Raw genomic sequence first — 24,004 nt, 5'->3', positions numbered from 1 at the left:
CCAACATAACATTTATATATATATATATATATATATATATATATATATATATATATATATATAAATGTTATGTTGGTTTGTGTACGCTTCAAAAACTCAAAAAGTTCTGCACCGATCGAGCTGAAATTTTACCATTATATACAACCCGCATCAAGGATGGTTTTTATCTACTTTTCACGTCAGCAACATACCCGCGACCGCGAAAAAATAACTTTGCCATTTTATTAATGTGTTTTCTCACCAATAAAAACAAAAAACATGCATTTTCTGTTAGGGAAACGTTTCTCCATGCCAAAGGATTTCTCTTAGCAATGGAAAAAACTAAGTCAAGTGAAGCGAGCAGGAAATGGCTTTATACAATGAGAATGCTTATATTGTGAGGTGCAATAATTCTAAAATGACTAAGCGTAGCTACCGGTATGGGACTAATTATACAATATGAATGAGGTACTTTAGTGTGATCGTGTCTCGATTGAGCTGCGCCGTTATCCAAATCGTAAGTAGAGGTTATGTTTTGTATGGGTCTATCACCACTTGATGTGGAATTCATGTAGATGGTTCTAGGCTATTCATTTTTTGAGCTCCTTAGACCCTATACCTTTTTATATATATATATATATATATATATATATATATATATATATATATATATATTTAGAAAAAATTACCTATTTTGCAATCTTCAGAAAGAAATGAAGACAACCCAGCCTCCACCATCCTTATAGCTGTACCAGTTCAAACAGAACCTTGCACATGCCAATTTACAGTGTGTACTAGTCTAGTATACATGAAAACATCTTGGAAAAAAAAGTGTCCAAAGTCTGGGAGATGGCATACTAGAGCATAATATTTCCACATCAAAATATTAATCATTGAAAAATTTCCTCAACTTTTTCCCGGTTTCAAAGTAAATTCCCTGACTTTCTCTGACCAATTTCAACTTCCCTGACTTTCTCTGACCAATTTCAACTTCCCTGACTTTCTCTAACCAATTTCAACTTCCCTGACTTTCTCTGACCAATTTCAACTTCCCTGACTTTCTCTGACCAATTTAAACTTCCCGAGCTTTCTCTAACCAATTTTAACTTCCCTGACTCTCTCTGAATAATTTCAACTTCCCTGACTTTTCTCTGACCAATTTCAACTTCCCTGACTTTTCTCTGACCAATTTCAACTTCCCTGACTTTCTCTGACCAATTTCAACTTCCCTGACTTTCTCTGACCAATTTCCACTTCCCTGACTTTCTCTGACAAATTTCAACTTCCCTGACTTTCTCTGACCAATTTCAACTACTTCCCTGACTTCCCAGACCGTGGACACCTCCCTGGCTAGGATCGAAGGACGGGCGGACACTTGCCTCGGCTCTGCGCTGCTGGTGGGAAATGCGGTCCTCGCTCATAACCAGCGCGAACATGACCAGCGACACGAACTGCGAGGTGTAGGCCTTGGTGGAGGCGACTCCGATCTCGGGGCCGGCGTTGATGTGCACGCCGCAGTGCGACTCGCGGCAGATGGAGCTGCCCACCGTGTTGGTGATGCCGATGATGAGGGCGCCGCGGTTCTTGCAGTACCTCAGGGCCATCAGAGTGTCCGCCGTCTCCCCTGCGGACAGCCACCCCGACATCACCCAACGTGTCCCAAACAAATTTCAGTCAAACAATGAATCAACGAATGAATGAATTATTCAATCAACTAATTCATTAGGACAAGATTTTGTGTTGAATTGCAATTAAACCGAAATAACACCCAAATAAGAGACAGTGCAGTACAATACACAGCATCAAAATTAAAGTTTATTTGCCACCATGTCGCAACTAAATAAAATTTAAATAAAGTTGATCAAAATCTGCAAGTCAATAGTCAATGATTTTAGCCTGCAGTTTTTGACTCGAGACTTACTTTTACAGTAAAAACATTTAGCTGATTTCACCATAAAGATTTCTTCCTTGAGTCGTAAAATAAACTCATTTGGCTATAAAAATTCCCCACGTGACAACTAAGAAACAATTTTATGGTTTTATTTTTAGTCCAGTTTCATTTTAAAAATATTTTATATTAACACTGTTTATTCATAAAGATAGCACAATTTTCAACAAATATGACACTTACTTGTTCAGTGATGCTTACTTCATCAAAACAGTGTCATTTTGACTGACACATGATGCACTTTTACAATATAATAATGTCAAACTACTGGGAGCCATACAAATAAATCAGCAAGTGTATGTGCGTTTGAAAATGTACCAATGTCTTAGTGTGACAAGTAGTTGCTAATAACAGTTGCAATAAAAAAAAACTTTTTCCAATATATTTAGTAAATACATTTTGGTACTCACTCCAAGCTAAATTCACATTACATTCATTGAATTAAATACATTAAAAGATTAAATTTTTGTTATCTGAGATTAGTTTTGATTAAATAAGTTGATTAATTTCATGATTTTTTGTTGCATTTCGGTGTTATATGGTGTTCTAACTTGCAGTTTGGTGTTATTTCGGCTTTATCTCAATTCATGAAATAATCTTGTGCCTAATGGTTTTATGTTAATAAAGGCAGCAAAAAATTTCAAGTTTAGTTGCAAAATAATTTATTTTTAAGTGTAACTAGCATTATATTATATGGTAGTATGAATGAAATACTTTTTTTTTTTTGTTATTGAATAATATTTGTTTAGACCTATGTATGAATCTTAAGGATTCACAGGTGGAAATTTTTGGATCGTGGAATTTTGCAAAATAAAAAAAAGCTCAATTAACACACTAAACTTTTACTGAATCACTTACTGCATATTAAAATTTTTACTAGGGATAATTTTTTACATAAATATTTTGTCACATTTGTTGCAAATTTAATGCAAAGCTATTAATTTTTTCCTTGGTGTACTGAAATGTCCCAAAGAGTCACGATCAATTCACCACGATACGACAGAATAGCAGCTTATTTTCTACGTGTATCTATAATGAAACAGACGTTCCTACTTAAAAAAAAAAAAAAAATTTAATTCCTAATATTCCTTAACTTAAAGTTTGCGTGCGTGGTCACCATTAACAACCAAAACTTGTGAATAACTAGGGTTTTAAATGTAAATTAAAGCTCATTTCATCACCACTTCTGGAATAAAACTGTTTTTTAAAACATTTAGCATTTCTTGTGAAATGAAATGAAATGTTGTTTTGTGGTTTGCGAAAAGTTCCTGTCCCTAGTCATGTGTGATCATAGTAAACACTCGTGACAGCTCCACTCTGTGCTTAAGACTGCTACAAAAATTACTGACGGAACATCACCTCGGAACTTCCTACGGTGCGACAAAAAGGCTTGTACTTTGTTATACTGTGATGTAATTGATATGATAAAAAAGACCTAAAGTTGCCACAAGCTGTGATTAGTTTCAGGGGTTGTTTTCGGTGGGTCTCGACAGCCGAGAGGCCCTCACCCGACTGGGAGATGAAGAAGCACACGTCGTCCCGGAAGACGGGGGTGTTCCGGTCCAGGAAGTCCGAGGCCAGCTCCACGACGACGGGCAGCTCGGTCAACTCCTCGAGGAGCTGCCTCGTGGCAATGGCGCTGTGGTAGCTCGTGCCGCAGCCAATAAGCATCAGCCTGCGGCAGCGGCGAACCTCCGGGATGTATTCCTGCGCACAGTCGCGTGCATCTTGCTGAATACCAATCCTTCCGACAAACAAGACTTCAATCACTTAAAGAAATAAATTACGCGTACAATGCGTGAAATACATTCAATTTTATAAACTGTGCATTAAAAAAAGCGAGGTCTTAAATTAAAAAAAAATACAATAAGTATCACAGAAAATATTTGTCAAATTATAAAATTCACCATGTAGTCCGCTTGCAATCCATTACCTATCTCTTCCTCATGTCTGTACGAAAAGAAAAGGCTTAAAGCTGTTTGCAAAGTGTAAAGAAATATGTACTCTACAGATGGGAACATTAATATGCTTAATTATTTAGTACTAGTAGTTTAAAAATATTTCCAAAGTAGGTATGTACTTACAATGCAATGAAGCTGGTTTTAATACACAATAAACTATGTACTGAAAAGCAACGTGAAGCCATGAATAAGAGACAGAAACCCCATATACAAGAACTTAAGGTGGTCTCTACCATAACCATTATGTTTAAACTGCTCGAGACTGGCCTGAGTTATGTACACTCCAACACAAAATTTAAATGGTACGTGGTTTATGAGTGAACATAAGCCCCTAACTTCTTTAAATTTTATTTTATACTTGTGGAAATTAACAATGTTTTGTAAACAAATGTAATATCATCATTTAACTGATTGCCCTGAGTGTCACTTTATAGCTAGAAACAAGTGCATTTTGTCAGTGTGATATGACCTGATAACCGGTTAAGACCTAGCTAAGAAGCTGGGTCTTTCAAATCACCGCCACTGCCTGAGAAAATAGCAACATATCTGTGGACAATATTTAAAACTAAGGTTTCCTTAAGTGAAGGTATTTTTTGTTTTGTTTTTAAAGGTTAATAAAAAATATGGGAAGTGTAAAATATTCTGAGAAATTTCAATTTTATATGGCAGAGAATTAATGCTGCACAGTCATGACTTGAGGAAAAGGAAAGTATTTCTCTGTTTGATTAACCTGTAAAGTTTTTGCCCAAAGTTTACATATGCACAACATCAGGGATTTAGTTTCTCATAATGTCAAATGCATCACCAGAATAAATTATTTACAATTCATTTTTCTTTGGAATGCATAATATTAGCTTGTGTGCTTGAGATAACTTAACTCTCTCAATTTTCACTAAATTAAAAAAAATACTGAAGTATATGCACATAGATAACAATAACTATCATTATAGTTTTCATATTTCTTCAAAGTTGCACTACAAAGCAGAACCTCATATAAAAGTGTGATTTTTAGGAAATAAATGTTAAGGAGTGGTACCATCTCATACCACTATTTATTTCTCTAACAAACAAATGTTTAACTATTGTACTTGTTATAGTGAAAACCTATTGTATTTAAAATAGATAATTAATTACTTTCAAAGGTTGTTTTAGATGAGCTCAGACTAATTGTAAATGCATTCGTACACTAGAATATACATTATTCAAATGGAAGTAGATTAGGGTACCTTTATGCCTCCCAAGATAACTGAGTTATCCTCGAAGTTTACTCGACCTCTCATCGTGTTCACGACAGATTCTGGCTGCTCAAAGATTTCCTTCTGCATGAAGGAGCTGTAGTTACCTAAGCACAAATAAACATTACTTTACAAATCTTCATTAAATATCAACCATTAAAATTTTACCATTTTGTAAACCTGTAATTAATGTTCTTTACACATAATAAATAAAATTCAGATATAACAAATATAAAAATAAACTTTTGAATTATTGAACCTCAATATAATTTTAACAGGAACACCAAAGAAACATTAATATACTGTTTGATGATGTGTACAAAAAGTTGTAACAAACTGTTCTATAACGATAAAATAAAACACTAAGCAAACGAAAAACCTGGTCAAGTTTAACAAACACCTGAAACCCACCCAAAAAAATCTAAATGAGAATGGCTCAATCAGTGCTGGATTACAGCAAAGCTAAACTGAAGAATACTTGATTAAAAAGTGTGGCAGTGTCTTGATTTCAATTTGTGCTAAAATGCTTACTAATAATAATCAAATACTATGTTTTAATCAACATACAGCCAGCTATTTATGAAATACAGCAAACAAAAAAGAGAAATTCTGAAATAAAAGAACAAAGCACAAAATGCTTTCCCTGCAAATGGTATCCTATTGTGTCCTGCCAATAGTATCCTAATGCATCCTACCTTGCTGCAGAGAAAGACACATTAAAGAAGTTAGTTTCCATCAGCGGTTGAAAAACATATTTCAGAGTCAGCAAATCAAAATAAAATCCTTACATTTTACTGAAATCGTCTGCAATATTCTATTTTAATTAATATTAAAAAATCCCTTTCAGTACAACCTACAGGCGTAGGTACATTTTGAAGTACCTATTTCTTCTCGAAATATTTTGGAAATTTCTATAAACTTCTGAAAAATTTTAAAGAACCTAATGTACATAAAATCTTTGTTCTACAATGTTAAAAAATAATTGAATAAAATTTTCCTCATTTTCATGCAACAAAAATATTTATTAATTTTTTTAACTCAATGCATCAGCATTGAATAACTTAGAATGTTAGCATATTTTGCCAACTAATGTCTGTAGTTATTCAATTTTTTGACCTTCAAATACTACTTTTAATCCCTTGCATTAATAACGTGGTCATATAAAAATTTGTTTTGCACCAAGATTTACAATATTATTATTCAAACAAATTTGATACAAACAAATTTTTTTTTAATTTCCACTCATTTTACGGTAATAATTTGTTTCACCAAAAATTGTTTCAGCCAAAGTTTTACATAAGTTTAGGATCTATACAATAAATCAAAATAGATTTAATTGTACATGTATTAAAAAAGCAACAATATTTATTTTTTACTATCAACTGTATGTCCACCCTTGCTGTAATGGTTGGTTACATAAAAATTTATTATAACAAAAGTTTTCGACAATATTTAGAAATTTTAACAAATATAAGAATGGATTCTACAGTGTACATGGTAGGAATTTTAATTATTTTCTTATTCAACCCCATGTGCTTTAAACAACATGTCAAATATATTATCGCCAGTGCAACCAACACCATTATAATTATAAAACGTTTGACTGAGTCCTTATTTCATACAATTGTGCGCATACTTGACTTGTTTAAAATAAAAGTGCGATCAACATAAGTGTAGCCTTCATGACATTCTGCACGTCGTAATACTTCTAGTTTTGTCTCAAATACTTGAACATGATGCATTATGCTCTCACTTGGAAGCCATGATTTCAATATTATTACAACTGCAGGTGCTTGCGCACGTACACTTACTGGCATATGAATGGGCTGACGTTTGTGCATAAGAATTCCCTGCCACTGGCAAGACTGAAGTTCATCACGGCTTGGCATTATGTGTGAACATTGGAAAAAAATCCGTTAGGAGTGAATTGAGAAACCACCTGCTTTTTTTGTAGTCGTTATAAAGTGTGATCAAATACTAACAGATTTCCATACTTCCATTTTATAAAAAATCTAAAGCTTCCACATGATATCACAGTGAAAATCTTGATAACGTACGTGGCTGTTGTTTTGTGTTACAATTAGTAGCCTGACTGGGCCCTTAAGGTCTACATGTGGGTACTAGGAGAAAACCACTAAACAAGCATGTAGGTAGTTATTTCATTAGTAATGCAACTCTAGGGCACCGAGTGAGATCCTAGAATTTTCGAGTGGACCGATGTCTGTACATTTACTGCATACCAAATTTTCTGTGACAAATAACAAAACAACATGACTAGATAGCAGAAATTTTGAATAAATGGAAGAAACAAATATTATAACAAAAAAAAAACCATAAACATTTAAAGTATACATACAAATTATTGTCTGTAAAATAACAATGATGAAAGACAATGTAAATACTGCGAATATATATATTTTTTTGTTTCTGCTGTTTCCATCACAGCTATTTGACTACTAGCATTGGTTTACTCATAGGTATGGATCGTTTAGTGTGGTCACGCAAGGTTTATCCAGCTGTGTTTTTCTGTCTTACATTACCACATCATTTAAAGACTGGGAAAAAGTTAGCTTAAATTCAAATGGTATAAATGTATCAACACTGCCATTGAATGTTCTCAAAAATAATTAAAGATGATTAAATTCTGTACAGTTCAGATAACATGCAAGATGGAACGAAAATTAAAAGTACCTTTCATGATCTGTTGTATCTCCATCTTCAGGGTGATAATTTCACGAGAGTGAGAATCATCCAATGACCTTCGAAGACGATGGATGCTCAACATGCCATCCTTCACTGCTGCCACATCATCATCCTAGCAGAACACAAAGTTATTTGGAAAAGAACTACTTTCAATATAAAATAAAATGGTATAAATAGCACGAAGATAATACAAATTTCAAGATTTCTTAGTCACTCTTTGAATTTTCTTCACTTGTGGGTCTCAGACATGCTAAAATTGAAGAATCAACTGACTGAATCAATATGTAACAGTCTGCATCTCAGGACAATAGTTTTTACTTGCGTGAAAAAAAAATATAATGAAGTGATTGTATGATAAAGACCATATGATTTTTTTTCTCACTTGAGATGGAAGTTGGGAGTATAGCACATACTCAGGAACATATGCAGAATTTCATTTCCATGGGGGAAGGAAGGATAGAACTACTTTTCCCACTGTTTGCTTTCAAGTTATTTCCTTTTGTTGGTGGGAATAACATTTTTTTTTTTACGATTTTTGAAAGGTTGTTGGAGATATATATCTCCCCTCAACACCCTCTGCATATGGCCCTGCAAATACACAAGAATCATTTGGTGGTGGTCACTATATCCATCACTTAACATCATACTGCGCAAAAATACCAGTTGTGTACAAAAATGTACGGTGAAGTTAACTGGTACAAACCTCTAGAAATATGACGCGGTTGGTGTGTTCGATAACAGCACTTGCATCCGAAGCGAAGAAGTACTCTATTTCCTTGTCTTCTAGTGGCTGGAACTCGGCGGTGGAGTCTGAGCGGGGCAATATGGGCATGTCACCCCTGCCATGCGGACGATGGTCTAGATACACGGAGAACAGGCATGCCATTACAGCCATCGCTTGCTCTCACATCGAAACAGCATAAACATCACACACCAGATGAAATAAACTAAAAATTGTAAGATTTTGTTCATGGTTACGCTGTCAAAAAATTATGTCAATTTTGTTGTGCAATCAGTAAAGTTAAACATATACTACTTTTAACCACCAAAACAAAAACTTATTGTACATAACCACCAAAACATAAACTTTTTGTACATAACCATCAAAACAGCAACTTATTTTACAATGTCAAACAATTTTATCTATTGTTATTTTATTGTCTTGCAAAAGAAAAATAATAGTTTACTTCCAAATTAACGAGCTAGTGGGTAGATTTATATTAAACTTTTCTAATTAAAGAGATATTGAGCAAAAGTGCATGTTATGCCTTTCTTTACTTAAAAAAAAAATAAAAAAAAAAAAAAAAAAAAACTTAATTTTGTTTGGTTAAAAAGTCAGAACTTAAACTACCTACGTATGCAAAAACCAAAAAAGGTGTATTAAGTTAACTCTTGCATTCATCACTTGTGTTTACCATTACATGTTGTATCATTTTTTTTTCTTTTCATACTGCTGGTATGTATATTCAAATGAGTAGTTTACCAAAGTGTGTGGGAAAAAAAAAGCACACCTGTAACTTAATCTGTCTCTTTAAAATGTCTTTAACTAGTATCAAGGTTTTCATGTCTGCATGTTATGCATGATAATTTGGTACCATTAACTATCATACATAAACACTTGATTGTAAACCAGTAGAGTTAAGAGACATTTTTAAGAACAGATCTAAAACAGAGCAAAACCATACTTTTGAAGACTTGGAACTTGAAAGATAAAAGCACAGCTTTAAGCAAATTTGATGCAAAAAGCAAAGATTTAACAGAAATGCTGCACAATGCATTTCAAAGCTCACATCAACATATATGACAAAAAAAAAACTGAGTCTTGTAATACAGTACTTACCAAAATTAAACTTGAGAAATTACTGGATGATTATAAATGATCTTGACATTTGCAAAATATTTTTTTTTTATTTTACAAGAAAAGTCAGAACTATTTAGTAATACATACTATATACATTAAACTTTATTCATATAAACCTAGCTCAAGTGCCCAAATTCATGCGGGGAAAAAAAACCTCAAATGGAAGATCATTTATACACACCATGAAATATACCAAAAAACCATGCAAAAACAGAAATAGCTAACATGCAATGGATTGAAAAAATAGTGGAGTCAAGAGAAATATAAGAAAAATCAAAAACATGTATATACCTGGATTTTGAGAGTCTGCATCTAATGGAAGGGTGGCAGGCACATAGATAAAAAAATATGGAAAAGAAAATTGTGGATATTAGTGCATAGCAAAAATCAAACATATATAAAAAAAAATTGGTCAAAACATAAAAAAACCATGCTATGAATGATTTAAAAACAACAGGTACGTACAAAACGTAATTTCATAAAATAATTAATCTACAAAAAATTATAATAAAAAAAAAACACAAAAATCCATTAGTTATAAAAGGTTTCAAACCTACTTTATCAGAAATACTGAATTAAGAGGAAATATGACAAACTACCACACAGAAAACATAAAAAGCAGTTAACTAACAGACAGACAGACTTAAGAACATTCATATAAACACACATGCCTCTATGACAGCTGGAATTAAGGTACAATCTATGTTAATATTCAAAATTCAAATAAAACATTTTTTATTCACTACACTAGCGAGAGCAATTTGAATTTAGCCCCTGAATGAAAAAGACACACAAAACACCTATCATTACATAATGAAAAAGCGTTTTGAAAAACAACTGAGGGTTATACAGAATATTTACACATACCAAATGATCGAATTTCAATACTTTTTGATAAGATTTGCTTAAAACATTTTTTTTTCCAAATTTTATTGTTATTTTTATATAAAATAAGCAAAATTAAACATAACACAAAAAAGATCTACAACATATTTTCAGGAACATGCAGATTTTTATGTTAGGAAGCTAAAACCATTTTTTAGAGATAACTTCTATTTGATTAAGGGGACAGTCTCCAAATGTTTCTATTCAATGTGCAACTATAAACTGAAGTGATGCACCAAATAATAAATTGCAATTTAGCAAAAAAAAATCTGCTAGATATTAAAGTTTGGTGCCTTCCAGCAACATTTAAGTTTGTTTCGGGAATTGTTTTGTAAAATTTCATGACCACTACTTCAGTTACATTAACTTTTTGTTACTTTCTTGGCTTTCCTGACTTTCGTGATCTGTAGAAACCCTTTTATACTCATGCATCATCAAACCACAAATATGATATGTTATAGCTCATCCTACCGGTATTTAAAATGTAGTTAAATGTAGTCAAATAATTAATTTTTAAGTTATGGGTGTATGATACCAGATTTTTGTAATCAGGAGAAAACAATGATAAAAAAAAGCATTAAATAACACTGCAAGTTACAGTCCCATTTCTAAACCATTAAATAGTACATTTCCCCAATACATATATAATTTTTTACGCAAGACATATTAAGTAATGATGTACATTCAACCTATTTAATATCATCACAGGGGAAGTATTATAAAAGACAGTACGTATTCCTCTAGAACTCTGAAAAACTCTCAGCAGTAAAGGATATAAAAGTAGCATGGTTATATACAATCATATGAGGTAATATGTTTTGAATCACGAATAAACTTGGCGGACTACTGAATGGAAATATTACAAATAAGTGTTAAACAATTGTAAAAGAGATGTTACTGCCAAAAGTCAGCCACAAGTCGGTAACGGGAGAGTGATGTTAGCGACACAGGTGGGAAGACCAATGAATGAGGATTGACTTTCGCCCTTAAAACTGTCTCCTGTGTGTGCCTCTTGGGGACACAGGGAAGAATGGGGGGAATACCACATGAACGAATCAAGGTTTAGCGTTTCATCGGTATCGAGGTCGTACACAATGGATGATGGGTGAAACGATTATACTGATGATGTGTGTCAGGAGACAGTCCTGATGAGGTGGAATAAAACAGCGGCAAGGAAATGGAGTGGCACGCAAAAGGCGGGGCACAGCAAAGTGTTACATGACCTGTGTTCTGTGGAACAGCAACGGTAGGGGTCATGGTGGTTGACTGGTCAGACCCCTTGCCTTTCACAAAGCAATCAGGATTCAATTCCCGGTGGGATGAAAACTGGATTTTTCAACAGTGGGAAATGGGGCGAACGTTGCCATGAACCAGTGGTTTTCGCAAGGTACTCCAGTTTCTTCCCACACATTAATTCCATGAATGTTGTGTACTGAGCATATGTTGGTAGGCTGTGTCGTCGTATAGTTCGAGTGTTCCGGGTTGGAGGGAACTCATGTGACGTGCTATTTTGGAGCTCTTTAATCAAGTGGTGTTGGGCAACAGAGTGTAGCAGGATGTAGTTGCGAGTAATCATTGCTCCATTCTCATTTGATAACCTGTCATCACCTCTAATGACTCCTAAGTCGACAATTTGTTAATACAGTAACGTAGAAGCCTTGCTTCATTGTGTGAATGCAATATTGTTTCATTGCAGTTTTAGATGTAAGTTGTGGAATACACTTCATTCAGAAACCTCCATTTTAACGCTGGTTTTGGTACCATAATATTTACCATAAATGTCAGTGACGTTAACAAACTATTAATCTGTCTTATTTTAAAGAAAAGTATCAATGATATTGAAAACTGGTACCTAATGACTACCCAAACATCTATACTTTTTTCTTACTTTCTGATGCTAAAAGCTAAGGCCAACCTAGGCTTGATCACAGCTTGTTTTTCCTTTCAAGTATGGTATGAACGTGTTAAATAATATCTTAAGTTTTGTATGTAAAACATAAAAAGCTATTGTTTTCTGAAGTATGTTTGTCAGTAAAAACTACAGCATAGTTAAAATCACTTTCCCATGTATTTAACTGATTTCAATGTTGCAGCAAAGAGTCCTGTTTGATAAAAAACTAGGTTTTCAATATCAGAATAGCAAAAGGGGGTGATTCAGTACCTATCAAACAAATGTTAGCAGTATTGGGATGTGGCAACTAATAAAAAAATTAATTTCTAGTGACATTAAAATGTAGCTTGCAGTGTATTTATGCTTAATGCTACATACCACAATTAATTAGTAAGGAAATTTCATCACTTATACACAAATATTATTTACACAAGTGTTAATTGTAATTACATTAAATTTGAAAAATTTCAAACACCATTAAGGAAATAAAATACAAAAGAAGAAAAAGAAAGGAAAAAATAAGGAACTATATACCTGTTACTTTGGTATCATCTGTTCCGAGTCAAAAAGAATGAGCACCATTCAAGTCAATCATGCGGAAACAAAAACACAATTAGAAAAGTAATAACACACGGTACAATGAAAGGTATTCAATCTGGCATTCTATAGTTCGGCACATTCTGAACAGCACCAGCTATAGTTAATTTTTTTGGGCGGATTTTGCTGTTAAATTTTGCCGCCAGGTTGCATTACTGAGCTGCTGGCAATTTTAGTTCGCTCAGATTATACTGTAACTTGAGTTTTTTTTAAATTTCAGTACAGTATTTCATGTTTTCTAGCAGATTACATTTCACATTACACATATCACTGGTACATTTTGAAAAATACCAATGCTTACTTGTATTATAACTTATTTTAAATACCAATACACATATTAATTTTTTTTACATATTCCTGTAAAAACTACACTGACGTTCGAAAAGCCAGAAGAATCATTAACTTGAAGATGCCAGATTAAAGGCCTTTCACTGTACAAAGAGAAATAATATGAAGTGAAAAGAGTGCAGAGGATGGGACCAATGAATGAAAAGTGATAGGATGTGCTTGCTAATAGATACCACTACTACTTCCCTAGCAGCCTAGCTACATATGTTCCATTCAGGCACAACAAGGTTCGATAAGAACAGTTAAATGTTGTTACTTCTGCATCATTAGCTTGCTGCATAAGCCATCAAAGCTTCTATGAAGCCAACTTTATCAATTAATCTATTAATGCAGCACACCCACTACTTTAAAAATGTGCATATTTTATACTGTTCGTAATTAACTCCTACTGAAGATAGTGTTACTAAAGAAAGGAAAGCAATCACATACCAAGTTGAAACTATAACATATCCGAAAGCATTTTAAAACCTTTACAAAATTAAATAACTACCGTACTTCAAATATAAGTGCAGTTCATTGAGGGTTTGTATATGCTAACATGACAAAAACTAAGAGACATTTAATTTTTAAAAGACTATCAGGTGGTTCTTAAAGAGAATGGAAACAAAAATCATATTACCACCACAGAGAACATTCCCAATGCAATTAAATTAACATAAACCTCTGCAGTTAAAACAGAGCAAGTGAATATTTTTTGATTAAATTGAATGTTTATGAAAACACAAATATTAATGAAGTAGAGACCTCTTTTCTCAATGAGTTTCCAATAATTTTGTATGGTAAACAGCATTATTAAGGCTGTCGGCTCTGTGTGCACTGTGCGATACTAGTAAATAGAGATTGAGTTAAAAGCAAAAGGTTGGCTACATAATTTATTGAAACTTACAACAGGTTATGGGCCCAGGACGTTTTTTGCGAGTGATGAGATTGTGACTGTGATTGGCAGTGAGTCGGTAAAGTTGCCGATCGGCGCACGTGGAAAACTGTGGTTCAAGATGGCTTTGCACGAAAATACAGAATATAGAAGCAACATCCCGCGGCTGGATTCCAAAAATTACTTTGCATGGAAGTTACGGGCAAAGGCCGAACTTATACAAATTAACTGTTGGAATGCTATAGAACAAGGATTTGTGCCACCAATGAATGCGAATCAAGAAAGGGTTAACAGGAAGGCTTTGGCATTTATGTACAAAAACGTGTCCGATTCATATCTTAACGATATTGCGGAATGTGTACTGGCGAAAGAAGCATGGGAAATACTGGCGGACATACATACGAAGGTTAGTTTTTTGCAGGGATTGAGATCACTAAAAGCTATGTTTTTGATCTCTAAAGGTGAAGGGGAGGAACTGCATGAATATGTGGCTCGTGTACAAACACAATACCAGAAAGTGAAATCGGCTGGTTGGGTGTACACGGACAAACAAATTGCGGGTATCATCCTCCTTGGACTCCAGTGGGATAAATATGGCGGACTGGTGGAAGAGTTGGGAAAGGAACCTAACCTATCGATCAGGTTGGTAAAAGCAAGACTTTTAGAAGAAGGTAATGAAGATCGGGAAGAAAATGAAGTTTCAGCACTTACAGCAAAAGGCGATGGTCATCTAAGAGGTGCTCAAGCGTTCAGAGGGCGTGGAAGAGGAGGAAGACAAGGAAATGAAGGAACGGAATATTGGAATAACAGGTATGTTGAAAGAAATACTCAAGGAAGTGATAGGTTATTTGGTACCCCCACTGATAGAAAGTGCTACAGGTGTAACGAGTGGGGTCACATGGCTAAGACTTGTGACAAAGTGAAGTGCTACAGATGCAGAAATAATGGACATTGGGCAAGTGACTGCAATGAGGATGACCAGTCAAAGCCTTATAACAACACAACTGGCAAAGAACAGGATAGGAAGCTAAAACACAAGGCATTAGTGAGTGCTTGTGGCTTGGTTTCACCCATGAAAAACACTGTGGACTGGGTTGTAGATTCCGCTGCAACTGACCACATATCAAATCAAAGGGAACTGTTCCTCAACATGAAAGACTGCAAAGGGGAAATAACGACGGGTAAAGGTACAGCGAAGGTCAGTGGATGTGGTATGGTAGAGATAAAAATCACTGATGAATGTGGGGGGTGGACTCTCACTGTATCGGATGTACTGTACGTGCCAGAATTTAACTTCAATCTGCTCTCGGTAAGCAAGATGGCAAAAAAGGGTATTCGTCTGGAAATGAATGTCAGAGAAGCCATAGCTTACGATCATGACGAAATATTTTTCAAGGCTCCAGTCTCAAATGGCTTATATGTCCTACACTCTGAAAAGAAATTGGACAGTATCGCAAATGTAGTAAATATGCCAAACCATGATGGTGAAATTAGGGATGCTACAGCGTTGAAGAGTGTAATGGTGTGGCACCAAAGGCTTGGCCACCTAAATGAAGAAAGTATCAGAAAAATACCTGAACTGGAGATTGAGGGGAAGATGCTTAATGCTTTTGACACTTGCATAAAAGGAAAAATGACAAAAATTGGCTTTCCCCAAATGAGCGAAAGGAAATCTAAAGGACCACTGGAGCTAATACACTCTGACTTAATGGGAAAACTGCCTATGTCCTTGGGAAAGGCTCAATATTTACTAACCTTCATAGATGACTACTCTAGGCACCTTACTGTGAAATTCTTGGCGAAGAAGAGTGATGTGTTTGCTGCATTCAAGGAATACCAAAATGAAGTTGAACTGCAGCATGATATCCGGATAAAGAGACTTCAGACAGATGGAGGAGGAGAGTATTGCAACAAGGAATTCGAGGCGCATCTCCAAAAATGTGGGATAGTGCACAGGAAAACCGTTGCTGAGTCACCGCAACAAAACGGTGTCGCAGAAAGAGCGAATAGAACAATTATAAATTCCACCAGGTGTATGCTTGCAGAATCAGGCCTACCAAAGGAATTTTGGGCTGAGGCGGCAAATACTGTGTCATTCGTGAAAAATCTAAGCCCTTCCCGTGCCATAAATTTTCAGATACCCTTGGAGCTGTGGCGAGGGGAAACAGTGAAACTGAAGACATTCAATTTTCTGAGGGTGTTCGGTTGCAGAGCCTGGATGTATGTGAATGGGAGAGATAAGTTGGATAGCAAAGGTGTCGAGTGTGTTTTCATAGGTTATGAAACAAACATTAAGAGTTACCGACTGTGGCAATTAGAAGCTAAGAAGGTCAAAATTGCCCACAACGTTATTTTCCAGGACAGCAAATTTCCGTACAATGCGTGTGGTATGTCAACAGAGAACAAAACCATTGTGGTACTGGAAGAAAACTGCAAGGGCATGCTGGAAACTGAAAAACATCATGAGAACGAGAAGGTAAGAGAAGGCACTGAACCAAGAACAAACGATGAGCCAAACTCCAATGACACCCTGTCGGAAGACGAAGAACCCTTCTTGGGATGGGAAGAGGAACCGGTAGTGGAAATCAAGAGGTCTGCTCGACTCCTGTCAAGACACTCGGAAGCACCTTCTTGTCCATACGGGTGCATTACTATGTCTACAGAGTCTTGCTCCCACGAACCAAAGAGTGCTGAAGAAGCTCTAGGGGGCAGTGATATGATAAATTGGAAAAGAGCGATGGATGAAGAAATTGAAAATTTGACAAGCAAAAACACTTATGAAATTGTTGACAGGCCCAAAGGAAAAAATGTTTTAGGGTGCAAGTGGGTCTTGAAATTAAAGGAGAGCTCGGATGGAAGCTCCGTACGGTATAGAGCAAGACTGGTAGCACGTGGGTTTTCCCAAATACCAGGGATAGATTTACTGAAACTTACTCTCCAGTGGTGAAGAAAAAGACAGTTCGTGTCCTCCTAGCTTTGTCAGTGAAGTTGGGCTGGGTCAGGGAATACCTGGACGTCTTGGCTGCGTATCTGAACGGGGTCCTCACCGAGGAAATCTACATGGAGCAACCGCCGATGTACCAAAAAGGGAGTGACAAGGTCTGTAAACTGCTAAAAAAGTATTTACGGCCTGAAACAGAGTGGTAAGGAGTGGCATGACACCCTTGACGGTATCCTAACTGGCTGGGATTCGAGAAGGTTGAAGAAAGACCCTTGCGTATATATAGATGACCACAAGGAACTAGTGGTATTTGTCTACGTTGATGACCTAGGCATATTCGGGACGCGTGAGAAAGTGGAGTATATGAAAAAGAAGCTGTCTGGGACTATCGAAGTGAGAGCCATGGGGGAGATGACCAATTTTCTTTCAGTGAACATCATTTCCACAGGTGACTCTGTATTACTGGATCAGTCTCACTACATCGAGCAACTGCTGCGTAGTTTTCAAATGACAAATGCAAGAGGAAAAGCATTCCCCATAGAGATCAACCGTGATGATGGAACAGATGCTGGAAACAAAGCTTTTGACAAGCACTTATACCGCAAAGGGATTGGGAGCCTACTACATTTGTCGCAAACAACAAGACCGGACATTAGCTTTGCAGTGTGCAGGTCTAGTCAAAAATGTGAGACCCCAACCCTTCGGGACTGGCAAGATATTGTACATGTGCTCAGATACCTGAGACAAACCAAAGACTGGAGGCTGAAATTTACCAAACGAAATGGCGCTGCCATATTCTACTGTGATGCAGACCTAGCCAATGATAGGCGTGACAGAAAGTCTATAACAGGAGTTGTGGCAACCTTAGCGGGAGGTCCTGTTATCTGGGTTTCGAGAAAACAGACCTGTGTTGCTGATTCCACTGCAGTTGCGGAATATTATGCAATCTACGAAGCAACAAAGGAAGCAAGATGGTTATCGCAGTTCATGTCTGAATTGGGGCAAGATGGCTCTGCGCCCAGCCCTTCCGTGATCCTCTCTGACGAGACGGCCATAGCCATGTGTAAGACATGGGAAGTGTCTGAAAGGACGAAACATATAGATATCAAATATCATTTTGTGAGGGACATGACAGAAAAGGGGAAGATACAGGTTAAGCACATCACTGGCAGGGAGAACCCTGCTGATTTGTTCACCAAGGCAGTGAACGGTGCGCGCATCAAGTTCCTGTGTGAAAAACTGAATCCTGCACGTGTTCCTTGAGTGTCTGTCATGATTGTTAAATTTTGAGATTTAACCAGGAGTTATGAATGACGTGAACTGGGATATGTTCTGAAGTTAAGTCAAATAGTGTTTGATGTTTTTTTTTGTAAGTTCTCACCGAAGGTTTTATTCAATGAACACATACTGTGCTGAAGGAAATCTTAGTTTCTCTAACCTTAAGTGTCTCAAGGGGAAGTGTTGGATATGTTTTGTGAGACACATAAGTCACGAAAGTAATAATGTTTTATTTGTATTTGCTACATAGACTTTGATTTGACTTCCTTTGTTTAGGTGCCATCTTGTTTTTTGTATGTGTACAAATGTTGTTATCGTTGCAGCCATGTCGGCTCTGTGTGCACTGTGCGATACTAGTAAATAGAGATTGAGTTAAAAGCAAAAGGTTGGCTACATCATTTATTGAAACTTACAACAAAGGCAACATCATTATTGAGAAGTATTTAGTAAAGTCATTGACCTCAAACTGATTTTCGCTGTCTTATAGAATAAAATAACAAGTAGCTTTTGCTTTAAAAAATTGAACATGCCATATTAATTTTGATTACCATTAAAGTCCATTAGCCATTAACATTATTTCTCCTGTTACAAGCATTACAGCAACTACTAACTGAATTAGCTGGGGCCTAAGACTTCTTGGTTTTTTAAAATATATATATATACATGTAAACCTACTTGTTTGAACTCGCATGTGAAACAGGTGACAGTTATCTGCTATGAAAGGTGTACCGACTAAGAGTGAAGTATTGCAGCTCTGTTACAAGAATTTCATAGTCGCCTACTTGTAACGAAGCATGCATCACAGAAAAACGTGACAATCTTTATGCAGGTTATTACTGGAAACGTATATAGTCTCACCACAAAAAAAAAGAGTCATGCAGCATTATAAAATGCAAACACACAAACCAAAACCACATCAACCATGGATTGTTCCAAACAAGCAACATAACACCATCACCCAAAATATTAATAGAAATTTAGTTTCATTAACACAATTTACATATTAATGCAACCAAAATGCACCTTGCAAAAGCACAAGTAATGAAGCGCAAGAGTTATTAAGCATTGGTTTTCATTTTTAATTTCTGCACTGCTGACAGCATAAGACATATAATGCAAAAGCAGTGAAAATAAGCACACCATTATTTACAACATACGTGTAGACAACAGTCCACAAATTAAGGCAGAACTTGCTCTCTACAGATCAGAGCATTGCTTGCTAAGCGCACGATCTTACAAGATCACCATAACTTGTAAGCAAAAACCTATTTCCACAATGTAATCTTTAACATACATACACAATCATCACAATACACAAAACTATGTATGAAGATCATCATGACTATGAAAAAAAAATGTAGCGGATATTAGCAGATATTCCTTACCTGGTTTTATATATATTTTATAATATGTAATGTATAAAGTAAAACAGAAATATTGGTAAAGAGCTTAATAACAAAAATATTTTTATGCACAGCAAAAAAGGGGCTAAAAAAGTAATACATGAAGATGTAAATCTAGTACTAATGAGTATTTATCATAAAATATTGTCCTTAGCAATGGATTTTCCTTTTTCAAAGTACATATTTCATAAACTAAACCAGCCCCATCCACTCACTATTTGCTATTATATAACTTTTAATAGCTATAAACTTTATTTTTACTATAAACTTTATTTTTACTTTACTGTTAACTCTTCTGAGACTTCCGCTCTTTCAATGTTTCTCACGCTGTTCACAGCCGTATAAAACTTTTCCACATCAACAAAATACATTACTAAATTTTTCTGAAACTCTGACACTGAGTTGTATTTTGAAGTTTAAAATCAATTTTTTCATATAGAAATTGGCAGAATAAGAAAGGGCATTTGTATGGAACTTAATTTTAAAACTCCAAATCACTAAATACAGCGAATCATTGCTGGAATTTGTAATACATCACTTTGTTAATTTAAGCAAAAATACCATTAAACCAGCATTTTGAAAACATGTTAGAAATTGTATCTGAGAAAGGAAAAATTGCAAAAGCTTAAATAGTAACAGCCCTTCCTATTGCATTATTACTGATCACTATTTTTTTTAAAAAGCAACTTTTTTATTAATAGTTTCAAAAGCAGTTAAAAAAAAAAATTTCCCAACACCATACTATGAAAAATGCACGTGAAGGCCAAATATTGGAAAACATTTTACTGTTCTAAATTGAAGCATTTTAAAAATATTTGGCATTAACTCAACTAGGCAAGCTGTTTTCTAATGAAATGTTTGATGTAGTGACATGACAGAAAATGGAGACATAATAAAATACTTTTCTAGAATTTTCTATTGACCTAAAAAGTTGGTCAAAACTGAAACAAGAAAGCATAAATTGACAAACATTTCCAAAGATACCTGTATTGGTTAAAAGCATAGACCTGAATACAATAAAGAACAAGGAAAAAGCAAATTCCTAATCGCTTAATCAATTCAAACATTTCAAACGTTTAACAATTATTTTTTTACTTCAATCTTGTATTTTATAAAACGAGTAATACAACTTTGCCGAGAACAATATTCCCAATTTGATTTTACTTAGCTAATATTTTAAACATTTAATTTGATATTCACTTCACATAAAAAAAAACTAGTATTAATACAGGCCTACTAATGGCTAGCTGCAATCTCACGTTGTGCAAATAATTTGCCCTTTAAGAAATTATAGTTATTTCTAACTTAATTTTCCTCATTTAACATTCAATTCACTGGAGATAATAGCCAAGAATGTACATGTACAGCAAAAATTTTATTTTGCAAGAGAGAAACCGGAAATGTCTGTTTACTCAACAACATTCTTAATCCAATAATCAGCACACTTGGAAATGTTTGTAAAGTTGATGTGGGTTCATTTTCGTAACATTAATCAAAAGAAAGATCTTTGCCAATTAAATCATTGAAAAGTCAAAACAAAAATGAGAGAAAGATTTGACTGAAATAAATTTGAACAGGATATGTATAAAAATTATTAATTTTATCACAAAAAACCATATATTAATTTAATGACTGCAGCAGTTCTGTAAGTTCACATTTTAATTTTAACACACAATTTCCGACCATTTAATTTACTAAATCCTGTAACATAAAATATACTGTTTACAGTCATTTTGATAGCTGTTATAAAAAATCTTAATTCCAAGGAGAAAAAATGTAAAAAAAAATGTTCAGAAAAACGAAGTTCAGTCAGTTTCACGCCAGGCACCAATACTCACCCTTGCTGTACAAGATCGGGATGTGGTCAGTGGCCAAGCGCGTCTTGGCCTTGATGCCAACAAGCAGCGGACTGCCACGACGCGTGGCTACACACTCGCCAGGGAAATGCCTGCTCTTGAATGCCAGTGCAAATGCCCCCTCCTGAAATGGAATCGCAGACAAATGAAATTTAAAAAAAAAACCCAAGGTTGTGTCGGAAAAACTTTTTTTTCCTGCTCAATTTTACCATCAACACTACAGGAGCAGGCTCTTCCTGTTAACAGACCATTGACTACCTCATTTTGGATTCTGTGACATACTCTTTTTTACCTAGCAGCCTAAAAATTTTACCATGGTTATTCTTACTATCAACGTGAATGAATCACTTCATGAAAAGCATGGCTCCAAGGAGGTGGAAGGAGGGACAATAACCCCTCAAGAGCCCATTATTATACAGGGTCCATTTAGCTTCACTTTCCATACTTAAATGCATGGGTTCAACTTTAATTTCACGTAAAAGTTTTACGAAAGTACCAGAGGTCAAGTTTTTGTAAATATTCCATGGCCAATCTTTGACTTATTTAATGTTATTGTTTGAAACTGCATCCTTTTTAGTATGACAGTCCCTCCCGTAAAGTTTTCCTGGAGCTGCCCTTGTTTCGTGAATGAACTGTTTTAAAACATCATGGTACTTTGATGATAATTATCATCATCATCCACTGTTTCCAGCCTGTGGCCGGGTCAGCCAAGTAAAATGTCTCCATCTTCCTCTGTCCTTCCACCATTCCTCATTCTTTACTTTATTACATATTAGTACAAAGGCCTACCATCAATCAAAATGTCATACGAAAATTAAAAAAGTTTTCAAAAAATAAACATTTTCTCTTTTACATATATGTATTTGCTTAAAATCTCAAAGTACTTTTAATGAGTCCCACTAAACATGTACAATGTCTTGAAACTTATACTTGTCCTTACATAATAATAACGAAAGCAAATTATCCCGTGCTTACTGAATATGTAGTTAATTTCTTGTATTAAGAGGATAGGAAAGATTGTATTGTGCAAGAAATACAAGAAATAGCAACAATAATAGAATCTGAACAACTTGCCAGAATTTGATGGGGTCGGGTAGATATTTTCATTACGGAGGCCTGAATGTACAGAAATAGTGAATACAGTGTATAGTAAAAATAAAAATAGAAAAAAGGCTTTTCATAAAATAGGACTTCAAACACAAAATAAACAAATGTGAAAAAAAAAGTTTGGCCGTAAAAATATTAAAATCACATAAGAATAACTTCTATAATAACTAAACTTAGAACAAAATATATTGCAAACATTTTATTTTAGGATTGCACAATATAGTATTTAAATAAGTTAAATTAGCTTAAAATTAAAAAAAAATGGTTTTATTTTATTCATATATTCATAAATCTATTGCATAACCTGACAACAAATCCTTGCAATGTATGTCCAAGTAACATAAAAACTAGTGTTATATAACGGACAACAATTACGGACATGCTAGGTGTAACTCACCAACTGTTGAATTACTTGCTCCACCAGTTCACGGAACGAATAGTTTGGATGCTGAGTGTACAAGTGATGGATCAGCTTCGCAATTATCTCAGTGTCAGTCTCCGACTCAAAACAATAGCCTTTCTTCTCCAAGAACAATTTCACATCCTTGTAGTTGGTCACTATGCCTGAACAAGCAAAAATATATAGATTTTTATATATATTAATCTATTTATCCGATAGCTTCGAACTTATGTAAAAAAATCTGACAACAGTAAAGAATTCTTATTGTTTTGAACACACAAAAACTCAGTTTACAGTGGATATCAAAGAGCGGCACTACGATAATTTAGTTTTTGTTTGTGGATGCAGCACAGACAGAGAAAAAAAAGTTATACCACTTGCTTATCTCATTCTGACAGCTCTAAAGTCCAAAATTTGATTCAGAATATGAAGAAACACACAACAGGCATTTTGAGTAGCGTGCAATGTTTTAAAAATAACTAATGATAAAAATTAATTCTGAAACTAATTTTCAATCAATTTGCAAAGCACAAATGTTGTGTACATACGAAAGACTGAAATACACTATTATAATACCTAAAAACAATCAAATTCTAAAAACCATGAAATTATGGTTACCAATCTCCATAACAAATTTTCTCAACAGCAATTAAAATTTCATAAAATAAACCAAAAAAATTCTATTAACATTATTTAACTGTCAAATTATTAATTATGATTATTGTCTGACTATACAT

The 24,004-nt window shown here is 34.8% G+C and overlaps 1 protein-coding gene across 6 annotated transcripts in view; it reads right to left on the bottom strand.

Annotated features, from left to right (window-relative positions):
* The window catches only part of LOC134528122 (glutamine--fructose-6-phosphate aminotransferase [isomerizing] 1-like), a 113,006-nt gene that overhangs the window by 12,980 nt on the left and 76,022 nt on the right, over positions 1 to 24,004 (bottom strand). For 2 of the 6 annotated variants that reach the window (XM_063361417.1, XM_063361414.1), the window contains exons 4-12: positions 23,265 to 23,431; positions 21,743 to 21,884; positions 12,998 to 13,015; positions 9,979 to 9,999; positions 8,530 to 8,684; positions 7,815 to 7,938; positions 5,115 to 5,230; positions 3,436 to 3,634; positions 1,359 to 1,603 (exon numbers count right to left, since the gene is read on the bottom strand). In XM_063361417.1, the coding sequence (XP_063217487.1) occupies positions 1,359 to 1,603; positions 3,436 to 3,634; positions 5,115 to 5,230; positions 7,815 to 7,938; positions 8,530 to 8,684; positions 9,979 to 9,999; positions 12,998 to 13,015; positions 21,743 to 21,884; positions 23,265 to 23,431 (1,187 nt within the window). The remainder of the gene's footprint in view (positions 1 to 1,358; positions 1,604 to 3,435; positions 3,635 to 5,114; positions 5,231 to 7,814; positions 7,939 to 8,529; positions 8,685 to 9,978; positions 10,000 to 12,997; positions 13,016 to 21,742; positions 21,885 to 23,264; positions 23,432 to 24,004) is intronic. The other 4 variants (XM_063361418.1, XM_063361415.1, XM_063361419.1 and 1 more) reach the window with 2 other exon arrangements.

The sequence above is a fragment of the Bacillus rossius genome, chromosome 1, assembly GCF_032445375.1.
Source record: "Bacillus rossius redtenbacheri isolate Brsri chromosome 1, Brsri_v3, whole genome shotgun sequence".
NCBI classification, from domain to species: Eukaryota; Metazoa; Arthropoda; class Insecta; order Phasmatodea; family Bacillidae; genus Bacillus; species Bacillus rossius.
This window is presented reverse-complemented; position numbering and strand designations above follow the sequence as displayed.